The sequence below is a fragment of the Cervus elaphus genome, chromosome 21 (genome assembly GCF_910594005.1).
Source record: "Cervus elaphus chromosome 21, mCerEla1.1, whole genome shotgun sequence".
Lineage (NCBI taxonomy): Eukaryota > Metazoa > Chordata > Mammalia > Artiodactyla > Cervidae > Cervus > Cervus elaphus.
In genome coordinates, this window is record NC_057835.1 from 65,845,522 (window position 1) to 65,861,163 (window position 15,642).

At 37.7% G+C, this 15,642-nt stretch overlaps 1 protein-coding gene across 8 annotated transcripts in view; it reads right to left on the minus strand.

The window, feature by feature from the left end:
• VPS13B (vacuolar protein sorting 13 homolog B) overlaps positions 1-15,642 on the minus strand; it is a 775,932-nt gene that overhangs the window by 56,643 nt on the left and 703,647 nt on the right. For all 8 annotated transcript variants that reach the window (XM_043880234.1, XM_043880239.1, XM_043880237.1 and 5 more), the window contains one exon: positions 7,754-7,909. In XM_043880234.1, coding sequence (XP_043736169.1) covers positions 7,754-7,909 — 156 coding nt within the window. The remainder of the gene's footprint in view (positions 1-7,753; positions 7,910-15,642) is intronic.

Consider the following 15,642-nt stretch of genomic DNA (forward strand, 5'->3'; position numbering starts at 1 on the left):
TATCTCTTTTGGTGGAAACTGATGCAGTAGATACTTTTATAAAGCAAATCCCTGTGTAATATGAGTTTTCACCATGGTTGAGCAAGACAGGACTTTCAAATACAGTTTTCCTTATTTATAATATTTTTCCAGGTTATAAAATATATAATAAGTAATACATATATGGCATATTTAAAGGTCTAAGAATATGATCTAGCTCTAAGGCCTAATTTTATGTGTCAACTTGAATGGGCCATGGGGTACACAGATATTTCGGTCACACATTACATTGGGTCTGTGTGTGTGAAGGTGTTTCTAGATGAGATTAATATTCGAATTGGTAGACTGACTAAAGGGGATTGCCCTCCCTAACTGGTGGGCCTCATCCTAGCAGCTGAAGACCTGGAAGAACGGAGAGCCTGGGTTAAGAGGCGACTCCTCCTGCCTCATGCCTGAGCTGGACACCGGTCTGTTCCAGCCTTTGGAAACAACTGAAACATCAGCTCTTCTTGGTACGCGAGCCTGCTGACTTTCAGACTGGAACTACACAGCAGCTCTTCTGGTCTTCCAACTTGCAGATGGCGAATCTTAGGACTTCTCAGCCTCCATAATTGTGCGAGCCAATTTACAGTAAACCTCTCTTTCCCCTTCTCTATGTGTATATGTACATACATACTTACAAGTATATGTGTGTGTGTACACACATAGACACACCTTATTTGTTCTGTTTTTTTCCTTTTTGGAGAACCTACTAAGTATTTTCATAAATTATCTCTTATTTTCACAACCACCACATAAAACAGGTGCTATAATGAGTCCTCATATTAACAAGGAAAAAAACAGAGGCAGAGAGATGTTGAATAACTGGGCTGATGTTACCCCAACTGTCTGGTCCAGAGTCTGTGCTGATCACTACCCTGATAGTCTGTATCTCATAAAATCAATACCTACCTATGAAGAAAACAGAAACAATATAAAGAGAATAAAGGCTGCTCATCATAAGGTAAATGTATTATAGCAGAAACCAGTGGTTTCATTCCAAATAACTCCTTTTTCTTTGTTAGTCTTTCCTTTTCCTTTGCTGTCAAAATCACTGATTTGGTTTAGGCCTCAAAAAGCAGTCCAGTCCTCAGGGAAAGTGGACACCTCTCAAGACCCCTAAAGGCTATATCACAGTTGGTACATGCCAATCCTGGTAACTCCATTCCCTCATTGCCAATGATTAGTGCTGAACATGGGGCTCTGTTTTGGCAAATAATACAAAAAGGAAGACTGCTAAAAGTCTCTGGGAAAGATTTTACTCTTTGATAATAAGGGAAACAATTTGAGAAGAGAAAACCCTCCTTTTTTTCTGCCATGGAAGATAATAGGAGAGGATATAGATTTTGCAGCTATCTTGAGGCCAGGAAGGCAAATTCAAGATGACAGCAGAGAAGCAGATACAGTACTGAGCACCTAATTAACTAACCAACACTGAACCTGCCGTAAAATAGGAACAATAATATCTGCTTCATTAACTTGCTATGAAGATTAAAAAGCCTATTTTTGTAACGTCATGGTGAAAGCATCCTAATTGATATATTTTCCTATGTCATTAGGAGCACTTTGTAACCACCATTTTTTAAAAAAACTCTTACTTATAAGAATAAATATATTAACAATTATTTATGAACTATTATTTATCCCAGACAAATCTGCTAGATTGACAGACCAAAAATTAAAGTCACTGTTGCTTCAACTTGCATTATTTGAATAGAGAGGTTTAGCAATTTCTTGAACATTTATTTTCCAACAGTCTATTCCTTAGAATCTTCTTTAGAGGGAACACGTCTGCAAAAACCAGGCTATGCTTAACTGTTATATTCCCCCTAGATACTCTGGCCATTATAATCTTTTAAAACAGTATTTTCAAAATAACAAAACACACACAAGTCAACTGAACTATGAGTCCTAAATGAGCACACAAGATTTTCTTTAGCACATGTAGGGGCTACTAGATACTTATGATAAGCCTTATGATGCCATAGCATTGTCTAATTTTGAATAAACATTTGGAAGCTCTGAGGCAGTATTTAACTCTGTTCCTCTTCTGGATGTGTCCAGGCCTGGCGATGTGCGTTCAGTGCTCTCGCTTCAGAACCTTTGGGCCCCATGAGACTTAGGAGAGAATTTGGCTGTCTCTCACAGAAACCACAGAATCTCTGCAACCATCTGGGACTCACTTTGTTTAAAGACAAAGATCCTCTTGGTGGGTTTTTATAGTTTCATTTTCAACCAAAAAGCCTGTTAAATAGGCTTCAAATTTGATAAAAAGAAAATCCTTAAAAGTGGCCAGGGAGGAAAGGCTACTAAGATGAAAGGAAATCCAAAATGGCCGCCCCTTGGAACTGAGCTCTACATGGCTGCTCCCTCACAGGGTTCAGCGACAGCCGTGTCTGCTTTCCTTCAAAGTGGCAACACTTACGGTGCTGATATTTTGAAAATTATGGTTAGAATTTCAAGATTAATTTATCAGTTGAAGACAGCTACTTAATTTTTGTAATGTAGGGTTTCTCTTCAGTACACATTTCCAGGTTTCACACCACTTCCCCTTTTTCTCCAAAGCCACAAAGATGCGTATTGAAGATTTCTACATATGATTTTACTTAGCAGGTTTCAGAACTCTTATTAGATCAGTGCCAAGAAGAATAGCAATATTAAAAGAATAATTCCAGAGCACCAGATGCACTGGAAAATGATATCTTAGCCATGATTAAAAGTGTATGCATAAAGATACAAATATATATACATACATTCATATATGTACATTGAAATTTTTAGAGCGGTAAAGCTTTCCTCAATGAAGAGATGGAAAACATAGAAGCAAATACATGTACATAAGCAGTTGTATAATGCAAAGTTCCTGGGAAATTTTATGTGTGGTCAATTTTTATTGAATTGGAGAAATGAGAAGGGTCTTGGAAAGGCAAGGTACAGGCAACTAAACGTCATTGTTCCAACAAGCTTTAGCCAATTCTCCATTGTCCAGAGGCATGGTAACACGGTTAAGGTACATCAGGGAGCTGCACACACTCACCTCCCCAAATGGGGTGTGGTAATTAGGCAGCTGCGGTTTATTGTAACTTTCCAGGCCCAGGTGGGATAGAAGGAAAGAAGCCAAGATGTGAAGGAGGCAGGGGTCCACCACCCTCTTCTGGAAGTTTGGTTCCTATCTTCCTTCTTAACCTGGCCACCTGAGGAATCCTGTGTCTCTGGTGTACTTTGACTAGAGCTAACCTGAATGTCAGTCAATCTACACTGACCATAGGAAAAAAAAATCCAATTTAAAAGGAAGTAATACTTTGTGTGTGTTGGGCGGGGGGGTGGGCGGTGTGGAGGGGAGAGGGAGAGAGAGACAGACAGACAGACAGGAACAGACAGAGAGAGACAGGGACAGACAGACAGAGAAGTGGGGAGAAAGAGAGAGAAAGAGAAGAAACACTGAAAAACAATGACTGGAAAGGTTTTTTTTACAACTCTGATACATGCAGCAGTAGGTCTGAGGTTGCCATGGTGGTCTGCCGAACCTCGTATTACCCAGGTTCAGTATAAACCACTTTCTATTTGCTTCAATTTTAGGTTAAAGAATTGTTGCTTTTGTGTTTCATTCTCCCCTGCTCTGCTGAGTTTTTAAAAATGACTCTACTATAGAGCACAGTCTCATATGATGATGACAAGAAATGTTAAAACTCAAAATAAGTTATGTGTGTAAGGCCTCCCATGATAGTGGGAATGTAAAATGGATTTTCCCAGCTCCTGTGAGAGAAGAAGACACCTCTTCTCAAACAGGTAAATGCCATGTAAGGGCTGCTTATGCTTCCATTATTTCTTTCTACATATCCCTTTCCTGTCTGGCTAGACTTGACCTTTTTTTTTTTAAGAGTATTTATTATAAATGGGGTAGAAGCAGAGAAAAGTGTGAAAGGCATTCTCCCCCCAGCCCCAGAAAAGGATTATTAACATTTAACAGTACAAATAACATTTGGCAAAGTCCTGAAATGTGATTTGGCACCAGATGCCTTAAAATCTATATTTGGCACTAACAGAGAGAGTGATTAAAAGAATTCCTTAAACTCTCAATGCATGGAAAATTTTTTTAGTTCTGATTTGAACCCTTCATAAATATTTAAGGTTTAAAAAATGCTAATAGTTTGAAAAACTCATGAAGTCGGCAGAAGTTTTAGGAAAAATATATATTTGGTTATTTAAAAGATTAGCTTAGTAGCAATAAGACTCTGGTAAGTCAAAACAGTGAATTTTGTCTAAGAAATAAAGTACATCTTCTTAATTTGGAAATATGCATCAAGCATTACAAAAATATTCATATCCTTTGGGCAGGTAATTTAAATTTTATAGCAATTATTTTAAGGACAGATACAGAAATGTGGACATATATTTATACAAAAAGATATTTATTGCAGGATCTATTACAGTGACCAACTGGACATTAACTGAATATTCAACAACAAGGAAATGTCTATGTGTGTTGCGATATACCATATGGCAAATCACTAGGCAACCATTCAAAGGATAACTTCAGGAATTTTAAATAACAGGAGAAAATAAACATTACATAAAGTTAAAAGAAGAAACAAGTTGAAAAATTGTGATTACAGTTCAATTTCACTCAGATGGTAAGGAATCTGCCTGCAATGTGGGAGGACCTAGGTTTTACCCCTAGGTTGGGAAGATCCCCTGGAGGAGTACATGGCAACCCACTCCAGTATTCTTGCCTGGAGATCCCCATGGACAGAAGAGTCTGGTGGGCTACAGTCTACAGGGTTGCAAAGAGTTGGACATAACTGAGTGACTAAGTACACACAGTCAGATTTCGAGTTGTTTCAAAGAAAAAAAGCAGAAGAAAATACACCAAAGTAATAATAGAATATATTTTTTGGTTGGTAGATTTAAGAGTAAGTTTAATTTTCTTCATGAGGCTTTTCTGTATTTCCAGATATATTTTATAATAGTTAACATAAAAATAACAGTGTGAACTAGTATTTATTGGGTGTTTTCTATTCTAAAAGGAATATGAAGCATAAAACAGTTAAGAAATTTGCTTAAGGTCATATAGGTAATAAGTACAAGGGCTGAGAGATCTTTTACAATCAGAAAAAAGGTAGGTAAAATTTTGTGAGAATTAAAAAAATGTATTTTTCATGACAAATTTTTTTGACTTATGGTATATACTGTTGCAATAGTATCTTACTCAGGTACAGTGTATATACTAGTTTATCCTGAAATTTAATATCAGTTCTTGAAAGTAGTAGTATCTATGGCAAGAATGAGGTGTATGTATGTAGCAACACAAAATAGTCCAACCAGTGTTGGTCATGCCTGGAAATATTTCATTATTGTAATAATAACTAAAGTTCATTGGGTTATGACAGTGGGCCAGGCACTAGTATAAGCACTATACATATACAAACTTATTTAATTCTCACACCTACTTCACGAGGAAGGCACTATTACTCTTCCCATTTCACAGATGAGAAAAGTGATCCACAACGGTAAATAGCAGCTAGCAAGTGTGCCTGTGATTTTAACCACCAGGACATATCTTTAAAACATTTCTCCACAGAAGGACCCTGCCACTCCACTGATTGGTAAATGTCCTCTGAACTCTGAACACAGAGCTGAATGAATTGGAAAACTTCAGATCAAAGCTATGGTAGTCAAAGCATCTGAGAACTTCTTAGAAATACAAATTCTCATGCTATACCCAAGAACTACTAAACCTGGAACTCTAGGGGTGGGAATCCAACAAGCTGTGTGCTTCATTCAACAAACCCTCCAAGGGATTCAGACACATACTCAAGTTTGAAAACCACTAGCTTAGAGGGAGAGAAACTAAGGGAAATATGCTAATTCCTCATGTTTTTGGAAGGCTTAAAATAGAGGAGAGGCAACAAGCTGCGTGCTTTCTGTGTATGGCTCTCAAGTTCTGAGGAATGGTAAAAACTGGCTAAATGGTAACAGATCTTGGCTCAAAATTAGGAAAGAATTTCTTATTTCATTAATAGCTGGAAGTAACTGACAACGGAAAGAGCAGCCATGTGAGAGAATGAGACTCTCATCATTCACAGCATTCAAACAAATGCTGTATGACCATTTCTCAGGCACGCCGATGAATGGGAAAGTAGACAAGGCATTCTTGAGACATCGTGAGTGACAGAATCAGAAAACCAGTGGGTGCTGAGCAGATGTTTGTTGAGAGCACATCCATATAAGCAAGTTCTGAGGGCAGACGGGAGAAACGATTCTTGTTTTTAAGACTTTCCAGCTCAAAGCCCACACTAGCCATGCTGGTCTCCTCCTGAGTCTGTGGGTAAGATCCATTTGTCCCATTTTTGTATCTTTGTTTATCCTATACTGCTGAGTGGGCTTGCCTTCTCTTAATCTCAATTGGACATGCTTTGTAAAGCCCAGTTCAGGTCAATCTTCTTAGTGAAACCTCTAAATTCCCTTCACACTTACTGTCAGCCATACACATTGTTGGGTTTACATAAATTTATGTAAATCTACACTTTGAGAGCAAAGGTTGTGTCACATACTTCCGTTTTACCCTGTCCTACAGGAGGCAATCAACAAATACTTGGGGAATGGTCAGTTGACGGTGAACACTCATTCACGCTTCTTTTCTGAGACTCTACTGCTACCGTACTCTTCTCACTTGTTGCTCTCAATAATGAGAGCACGAAGTCCAGCTCCCTGATTAGGTGCAGAACAAGAATGCACATGGCACGGGTCCTACTGTTCACCTTACTGGTTGCCTCCTGCTTGCCCCCTGGCACACAGCAGTGAAGGGGCCCCAGGTGCGCAATACAGAAAGCTCCCTTTTTCCTTTTCCAGGGACGGGTGCTGTGTCTATCACGTCCTCAGTTCACATAAGCTTTGGATAGACTGTTACAATCCAGATGCAGATGTATATGTTAAAACTCTTATGACAAATCCAGTTATTATGTGTGCAGTGAAGCCAGTTTTCAAATTTTAATACTTCCTTTTTTTTCTTTCTACTCTTGTCATGTGCTCCATGCTTGAAAAACATCTTTTAAAAACCACATTTTCACATCTTAAGAACACAAAAAAGTGTCAGATAATTTTTTCCCCCTTTGCAGTCTTAGAACTTCAAAAACAGCCAAAAGGAAGTTTTATAAAATACGTAAAAATATGTGCTGAGAGCTGAGGTTTTATAAGCCAAGAGTTAGACTGCAGTGAATTTTTACTGCAGTTAATATTAACTCCTAGGAAAAGAACGCTTGCTGGAGACCCAGGCCCACTCTGCCATGGGAGAGAACTTCGACACTTTCTTGCAGGTTACTCTTGCGTGCCTGAGAATCAACTCCTGGTTATCCACTGCTGGATTATCCAGAGTCCCACCATCCTTGGCTTCTTTTCCTTCTCAATAAAGACCCTTTGGCCATTTCACAGCTCATTAGCACCTCCACCAGAAGGTAGGTGGTGACAGGGAGAAGAGGTGAAATGAAAATCAGTAAATTTTACTGCTCGTTAGCAGCTCTTGTAAAAGACCTGGGACAAGGGTACGAAGCCATCAGCATCATCAGGATCAACAACAAGCACTTAGTAAGTGTGCGTGTGCATGGCTGGGGTAGGCACAGCTAGGAAGAGCTCTGTGATTTTTTCACGATTATTATTTTCATCTCTTTACGTTTCCCTTCCATTATAACATCCAATGGTTCAGAGTCGTCTGGGCCATGGACACACAAGAACTTACCTGTTTTTGCACGCCGCTGACTTGCTGAGCCTTGATGATGAGTGAAGCAGTTCGACCCTTGTACTGAATAGTTCTAATAAATGTCCCCACGTGGTCCACACTGAAGGGCTCTGACCAACGCCAATTGCCCCAACCTTCAATACAGATGTGTAACAGCTGGAGAGAGAAACAATAGTTGTCATAATGCCAGAAATGCCAACAAAAATCTAGTCCTAAAATGAAAGTCTCATTGCTGGAAAACCTTCCTATTTGTAATACTTAGCATCTGTTTTCTTTCTAACCTGCATTATTCATCCACTTCCAGCTTATTCAACCAGGCTAAGAATAGCAAATATGCCACATAGAGTCACTGTGGTTTTCCAGATCACATTTTAAACCTTCTTAAAAATAATTGTCCTATCAAATGGTAAAAGGGCCTGTTGAACATTTGAGGAAAGACTGTTTCATTCATCTGGAGGACAAGAAGGCTGAAATGTGAGATCAAAGAATCATGGTCTTGGCTGACAGTTTATTCCTTCCTCTGGCTAGACAGCAATTAAAGCTAAATTTGGTTTGTAGCATTATTTTTGACCCTAAATTGCCATTCTTTATTTTTCCTTTTGATAAAGAACAAAATAGCAATTTGAGAATGCAATTCATTTAATATATTCATTCTCCTTATGAGATCACATATATCATATAAGAAATACCTTTAACATTTTGAATGTCTGTTCTATGCTTTTTCTTAGTATGTATTTATTGTAATTTTTACCAGTTGAGTCCCTGATCCACATTCACGTTTATTCACATAGTATTACTACTTTTAGTAATACTTAGATTTCTTTCATGGACATCAAATACTTTCTATTCCTATTGCTACCTATTAACTGCAATTAGGTATTCCAAACTTAAGTCCACTAACTGGAAAAATATTCCAAAACAACAATGACTGTTTCTTTAGGATACATGTTTAAATGAAAATAAACAATGTTCTTGCTGGTCAGTCACTAAGTCGTGTCCGACACTTTGCGACCCCACGGACTGCAGCATGGCAGGCTTCCCTGTCCTTCACTATCTCCCAGAGTTTGCTCAGACTTATGTCCATTGAGTCAATGATGCCATACAGAAATAGAACTGACATTTTAGGAAAAAGGTGTAGATAATATACAAACAATATTTCCCTTCATATCATAAATAATTTTTAAAAGAGCTAACCAAAGGTTAATCACATGAAACATTTTCCAATTAACAGAATAAATAAAACTTTGAAAATATTATATAAGAGCTAGCATAATGGGTTCTTAAATACATTAAGGACTTCATGGCAATTGCCATAATAATAAAGTCTTTTGATAGTAACATTATTTTTTAGTTTTAGCATTAAGAGGAACCCTTATAAAGTGCTTAAACTTGAAAATTTCCCAAGGTCACTGTTCATCATAATGTAATGTTTGGTGGAAAATTCAGAGAGGGATTTTTTTGTTTTGTTTTTAAATATCTTAAAATATTTTAAAAAATCTCGTAACTCATCTCCCTGCTTTTAATATGGCCCCACTCAGTTCTTCCTCCATACAACTGCCAGTGATCTTGTGAAATCAAAAGGCTACCAGTCAGATGATTTCTAAAAAAAGAAGTCTAACAGCAAAAAAAAAAAAAAAAAAATCCTGGACAGCAAATAAAATACCTTTAGGGAAAATTTGGTTTTATATACAGTCTTCAACATAAAAGTACCAGAGTATCTTTGATGTTTAAATATTAGTTACAGGGGAAAAAAAAGAAAAACAATAGTGGTGTTTGGAACCACTTCAGTTTTTTGTAGCAGCAACTGGGAATAAAGCTCAGGGTACACACAAAACTAAAGGAAACAAAGAAAGTTGTTTTCTTTGGAGAGACTAGTAGCTGGAAATGACAAAAAATAATGAGGCAAGGTACTTAAGGTCAAGCTCAGCTGTATTTTTCTTGAAAATTCCATAGCCTCTAAAGAAAGTCTTAATGTACACAGTGTAATTTTAATTGAGGAGTGTTCAAATTTGCATATGAGCTCAATCTTAGGTAGCTGTTCACTCTGTGTGCACAGCTTTTAATGACAGAATGTCACCAAGGAATATGCTATCAGATTTTGCTTGGCAGCTATTTGTTCTCAAAACGTTGGCACATATATCACATATATTGTCTTTGAATTATGAAAATTCAGATATGTTTGGAGTCAGTGCACACAGAAAAGTTAAGTGGGAGAAAAACATGACGTTTCTCCCCAACTGTATGACCAACAGAATATTTGTAATGTCTGGCCTACAGTTAAAAAGCATTTAAATATCATTGGCAATGACATGTATATATAATTTAATAGGGAAGGAATGACATTCCTTGGAGAGAAAAATCTACAAAAAGGAATTCAGGAGGCCTAGCAGTACTTCAGCTTTCCTTCCCATGGGCACTAGGCAGGATGCTCAGGTACCCCTAGACATCAAATGAGGGTGGAAAATCCTGTACTTGTTGGACTGACTCACTAAATTTCACTGTTATATGTACTGAGAAGTCTCCATTTAATAACAAATACCCATATGTCTATTTTTATTTCTATACCAAAGGAACTATAAAATCAGGCATAAAAATGTGAAATTTGTATTAGATTGCCTAATCCTAATGAGACTTGTTTCTATTATTCATCCAATACATTTTTATTAGTCAGATACTATAAGGAAGGCAATATGTGAAAGACTATGGAGGACATAAAAAAGAGCTTTGGTCTTTATCCCATAAGGAGCTTAAGATTTTACAGGAAAAGTAAGGCCTGTATAACTAACCCACAAGAGGCATTAAGGGAGGTACACACTGATACAGGAGCCTGAAGGAGAGAGGGCTTGTTCAGGTTGCTGTGATTACGAGAGCTTTCTAAAGCATTTGGGCTTGAGAGTTTGGGTAGGACTTCAACTGGTAAAGATGGCAGTCACTGGCCAAGGGGGACAATCTGAGAGGTGAAGTCAGAAGGTTTGCTTGGGGCAAAGTTCATAGTCTCAATTGGTTGGAGAAGAAGAAACATGTCAAAAAAAGAGTGAGGATAAGGTCTGAGAAGCAGATCTAGATGGTGGCTAGCCCTGGTGATTTGCTGAGCTAAGGAATTTGTGCTTTATTCAGGAATTAGCCTTGAGTACAGATAAGCGATGTGCTGAAAGGATAGTGAGAGCAGAGTGTGGAGGGGTCTGGACAACCACAATAGAATGAAAGCAATGTGGGCCAGAAACAGGAGAGAGGAAGGAACGGGCTTAGCAAAATATCACTGTCCATTCTGCCTAGAGCCCAAGGTGTCTTTAATGTTCTTTCAACAATTTGGAAATTTTCTTTCCCCTTGTTTCCATTAAGTTTCCCTTTCAGATTCACTTCCTTCACCATCTTTCTTTTCCATTCAGGCTTTTCACTCTCTGTGGCCTACTTAGCTAGTGTCTAATTTTTTCCATTGGGAGGAAAAACAGTCAAATAGGAACCACTCTTGTTTGAACTTTTCAGTGGGAAATGAAAGAAGTATAAGGCAGGTTGTACAGTAGCCACACTCAATGGAAGGCCTCAAGGGGCTACACTGACATTTTTTTCTAGCAGACTGCCCTATTCCAGGGCCACACTGGCAGCAAGATCAAATTCCACTGAAGACCTCAAATGGGAGCATAGAAGTTTCCACTCATTTTTTTTCAATAAAAAATAAAACCTAAAACTGAATTACTGATCAGGGGCTTGGGGATCAGCTCTCAGGACCACCCACAGTCACATCCAAAGGGAGAATTCCTGACTCAACAGATTACAGAGGAAAGAAAAACAAAATGAAATCTAGGATAACAGGGTACACCAAGGAAGAGAAAGCGGGGGGGTGGGGGGGTGGGGGTGGGGGGGGGTGGGGAGGGGGCATGTTAAGAAATAACTTTAAATGATATCTGAAATATAAATGAAAGTACTAGATACTCTTCTGTGAACTTTATTTCACTATTCATTTAAAAATTGTTATCAAGATGCTTTCTACCTAGTCAGAAATTGAAAATTTGTCTTCAGAGTCATTTGCATACTTTTGTACTTTATAGTAATTTATTGTACAGTAATATGCAATGTTCCAAAAAGAAACTGAAAATCTAAATAATGTAAACATACTTCCCCATTATATTTTATTCTTGACAGAAATTTTAGTTCTGAAAAAGTTATGTGAAATGCAAGTGAAAGAAACTACTGAATATATGCTTGTAGTAAATATATAGTATATAATGTATATTAATATATACAAACGCTTAAGCATCATATTTGTTTTTTAAACTTTTAAGCTCATATCTATATCCCAAGAGCCTAGTGCACAGTAGGCACTGAATAAAATATCTGTTGAATAAAAAATCGGGATTTTTGAAAAATAACCAAAATAACCCAAAGTAGACATCAAAAAATTTTAGTGGTGATATTTGGGCATAAAATATCATAAAATGAGAATGAAATAAAAATATTCAGAAACAATTCCTATTTTGAGTGACCTTTCAATACAGGAGATTTACTTTACTTGGATAACAATACTAGATTAAGCCACACATCAATTAAATCCCTAAAATCTATAATTCAGACACTGCAATATGATACTAAAGCATAAAGTAGACCCTAAATGATATATACTAGGTGAGCATGACAAATGAAAATTAAGTTAAAATACAAACAAATTCTTGTCTATCCAAAATAACATCTAAAAAGCTACAGATCAAATTAAATAGATCAAAGCTAGATTGCTTGTTTAGAATGCATAAGTGGAACTGACAGTACATTTCACATCAGTAAACTAACATGAAAACAAAATGAAATATGTTGCTCATTATTGCTTTTTTGAACACACTGTTAGGTTGTAGTTCACCATACCTGACACTAGCCTCATTATTGCTTTTTTAAGGCAGTTGAATTTCAGGATGTTCAGAGTATCTGAAATAATGCTAAAAACTAGGTAGAAAATATCTAGATAATTGCTAATCCTTGGTGTCACTCTGATTCAATATTAGAACTCTTAGGACTCTATATCTCCTTTTTATATTTATAAAGCACAACCTAAAAGAATGAAAAAGTAGAAATAAATCCATTTGAATTATTTTCTAGTGGACAACTTGGATTCTTTGAGGCAGTGTATTTTGGAAGAAAGAGGAGAAAGAAAAAGATTTCCAATTCAGCCTTTCAGGGGGTGATATAATGGTCACTGTCATCACACAAATATCAATGACACAAAAGATGAGGGCTTACATGTAGGTTTGCTCTCAAGATTGTTTGAATTACATGAAAGCTACAAATTCTGTGCAATCATGTAAAGCAACCTCTTATAGGAGAAGGGAATTCTGGCATACTCAAAAAATGGTTAGAATGAAAATTTACCTGGAGAGTAATCTTTCTATCAAAAATCTAAGCTTCAGATACTCATTGGACTCATCAATTCTAAACAGGAATTTATCTTGATATAATAATTATAGACATGTGCAAAGATTTACCTAGATGTATGCTTATTCCAGCACTGTTTTAATAATGAAAATATGGCATTACTAGGACATTAGTCAAATAAAATATAGCAAAAACAGTAATAGCTATCAGTTATTAGACACATACTTTGGGCTTTCCTGGTGGCTCAAATGGTAAAGAATCTGCCTGCAATGCAGGAGACCTGGGTTCGAATCCTGGGTCAGAAGATCCCCTGGAGAAGGGAATGGCAACTCACTCCAGTATTCTTGCCTGGAGAATTCCTTGGACAGAGAAGCCTGGCGGGCTACAATCCGTGGGGTTGCAAAGAGTCAGAGTGATGACTGAGCAACCAACACTCACTTTTTCTTTCACTTTCATGTGTCAAGCAGTGGGCTAAGTGCTTTTTACATATGTTCTTCTTTATTCCTTAAAATAATCTTAGGTGGGAGATACTTTTATTTTATGAATGAAAAAGCAAGCTGAGCTACAGAGAGGCCACAGTGCTCAAGAGGGCAAGGTCTAAGACTTGAACTGAAGTGTGCTTACTAAGAATCTCTTTTCTTAATCATACTTACACTATAGAATCCTCTGAAACTATTGAAAAAAAAATCACAGCATGAAAAAAGCATGAACAATTTTACTTAGCCAAAGATTAACCAGAAAAAAATCACAGTACAAAAAGATATGTGCAATATATACTCCATTTTTATAAAATGAACAAAAAGTATACATGTCTATTCCTAAAGGGAGAAAAATGGCTAGAAAATATACCAGAATGCTAACAGTGGTTATCTTGGGGATGCGGGCTTTAACTTCCCTTTTTATGTGTGTGTTTTGTGTGCTTTTATGTAATTTCCAAATTTCACACTATAAATATGTATTACTTTGCAATCAGATAAAAATTAATGTTGTTAAAATGAAAAAAGTTCAACAGAAAGCATACAGAGCCTTTAAGTAAAAAGAAATTAGACATTTCTACTTTAAAAACTCAAATTCAGCTTCCTGCATGAAGTCTCCCCACCTGTCCTAGTTAGCGTCACAGATTTACCATTTGCTCTGTTGGCATTTTGCTGGAAGGATGACAGAAGCCTCAGTTCATTTCTGAGGCCTCCATCACTGCTCTTCACACAAGGTCTGGCTTGCTGTATTACTTACTCATATGATTCCTGGGGCAATTTAATGCAATTATTTGGGGATTTTTTCCCCCCTAAGGCAAGAGGTTTTCCCCCCCAATTTAGCAAATATTTTTAGGATTCATATCTACTAAATGTTCACCATAAGCCAACTAACTGTACTACACATGGTGGTCGTGGTGGTGGTTGTTTAGTTGCTAAGTCGTGTCTGCCTCTTTTGCGACCCCATGGACTGTAGCCTGCTAGGCTCCTCTGTCCATGGGATTTCCCAGGCAAGAGTACTGGAGGGACTTGCCATTTCCTTCTCCAGGGAATCTTCCTGACTCAGGGACGGAACCCATGTCTCCCGCATTGGCAGGCGGATTCTTTACCACTGAGCCACCAGGGAAGCGAACATGGTGGAGACAGAGACAAATGAGAATTCTCACAGTATAGTGGGAGAGAGGTTTAACAAGGAAAAGTATAGTGTAAAAATTTATGAGAGGAAGAAAATGTTGTAGGACTCTAGAGGTATCATGCTGGTGTGTGTGCTAAGCTGCTTCAGTCATGTAGCCTGTCAGGCTCCTCTGTCCACGGGATTCTCCAGGCAAGAATACAGGAGTGGGTTGCCACACCCTCCTCCAGGGGACCTTCCCCACCCAGGGATCAAACTCTTGACTCATGTCTCTCGCATTGGCTGGTGGGTTCTTTACTACTAGCGCCACCTGGGAAGCCTTATTATGCCTGGAGAAGTTAAATGAGTGACCAGAGATTGATATGTTTCACTTATCCAAGGAAATAACATGAAAAAAGATGTTGAAATAGAAGAAAAGATATTTTTGTTATTTCTCATAAAAGCAGGTGACAGCCTAACTTGGTTTTTCCTGTACAAAATTCATGTCTAAAAAACCCACACTGATTGCATTACAAACAAGTCATAAAAGTAGCAAACTATAGCTTTAAATCTTTGCGCAAACAACTTACTGTCAGTATCATGTGGAAAATTAACTTTATATTATGAAATTGGCTTACATTCTTCTAATAGCTTTGACCATAACCCAGATAGATCCCATAACTCATGGGACTTTGATCCTGGAAAGGAAAGAGTCAAACTGGAACAAAAATCACTGTTTCAGGTCAGATCTTGCTCTCAAAGCAGCGATGTGTATAGATTCTTGGGGATGAGGAGAGCTGAGAGTTAGGGAGAGGACCTGCCTGAGAGAGGATGATACAGAAAGGGAGGCTAAAGAGGCAGTGAACTCTTAGGTCAGGAACTGCCACTTATTTTCAGAGCACCAGTCATCAATAAACACCAGAGAGTGAAGCATTAAAGGCACT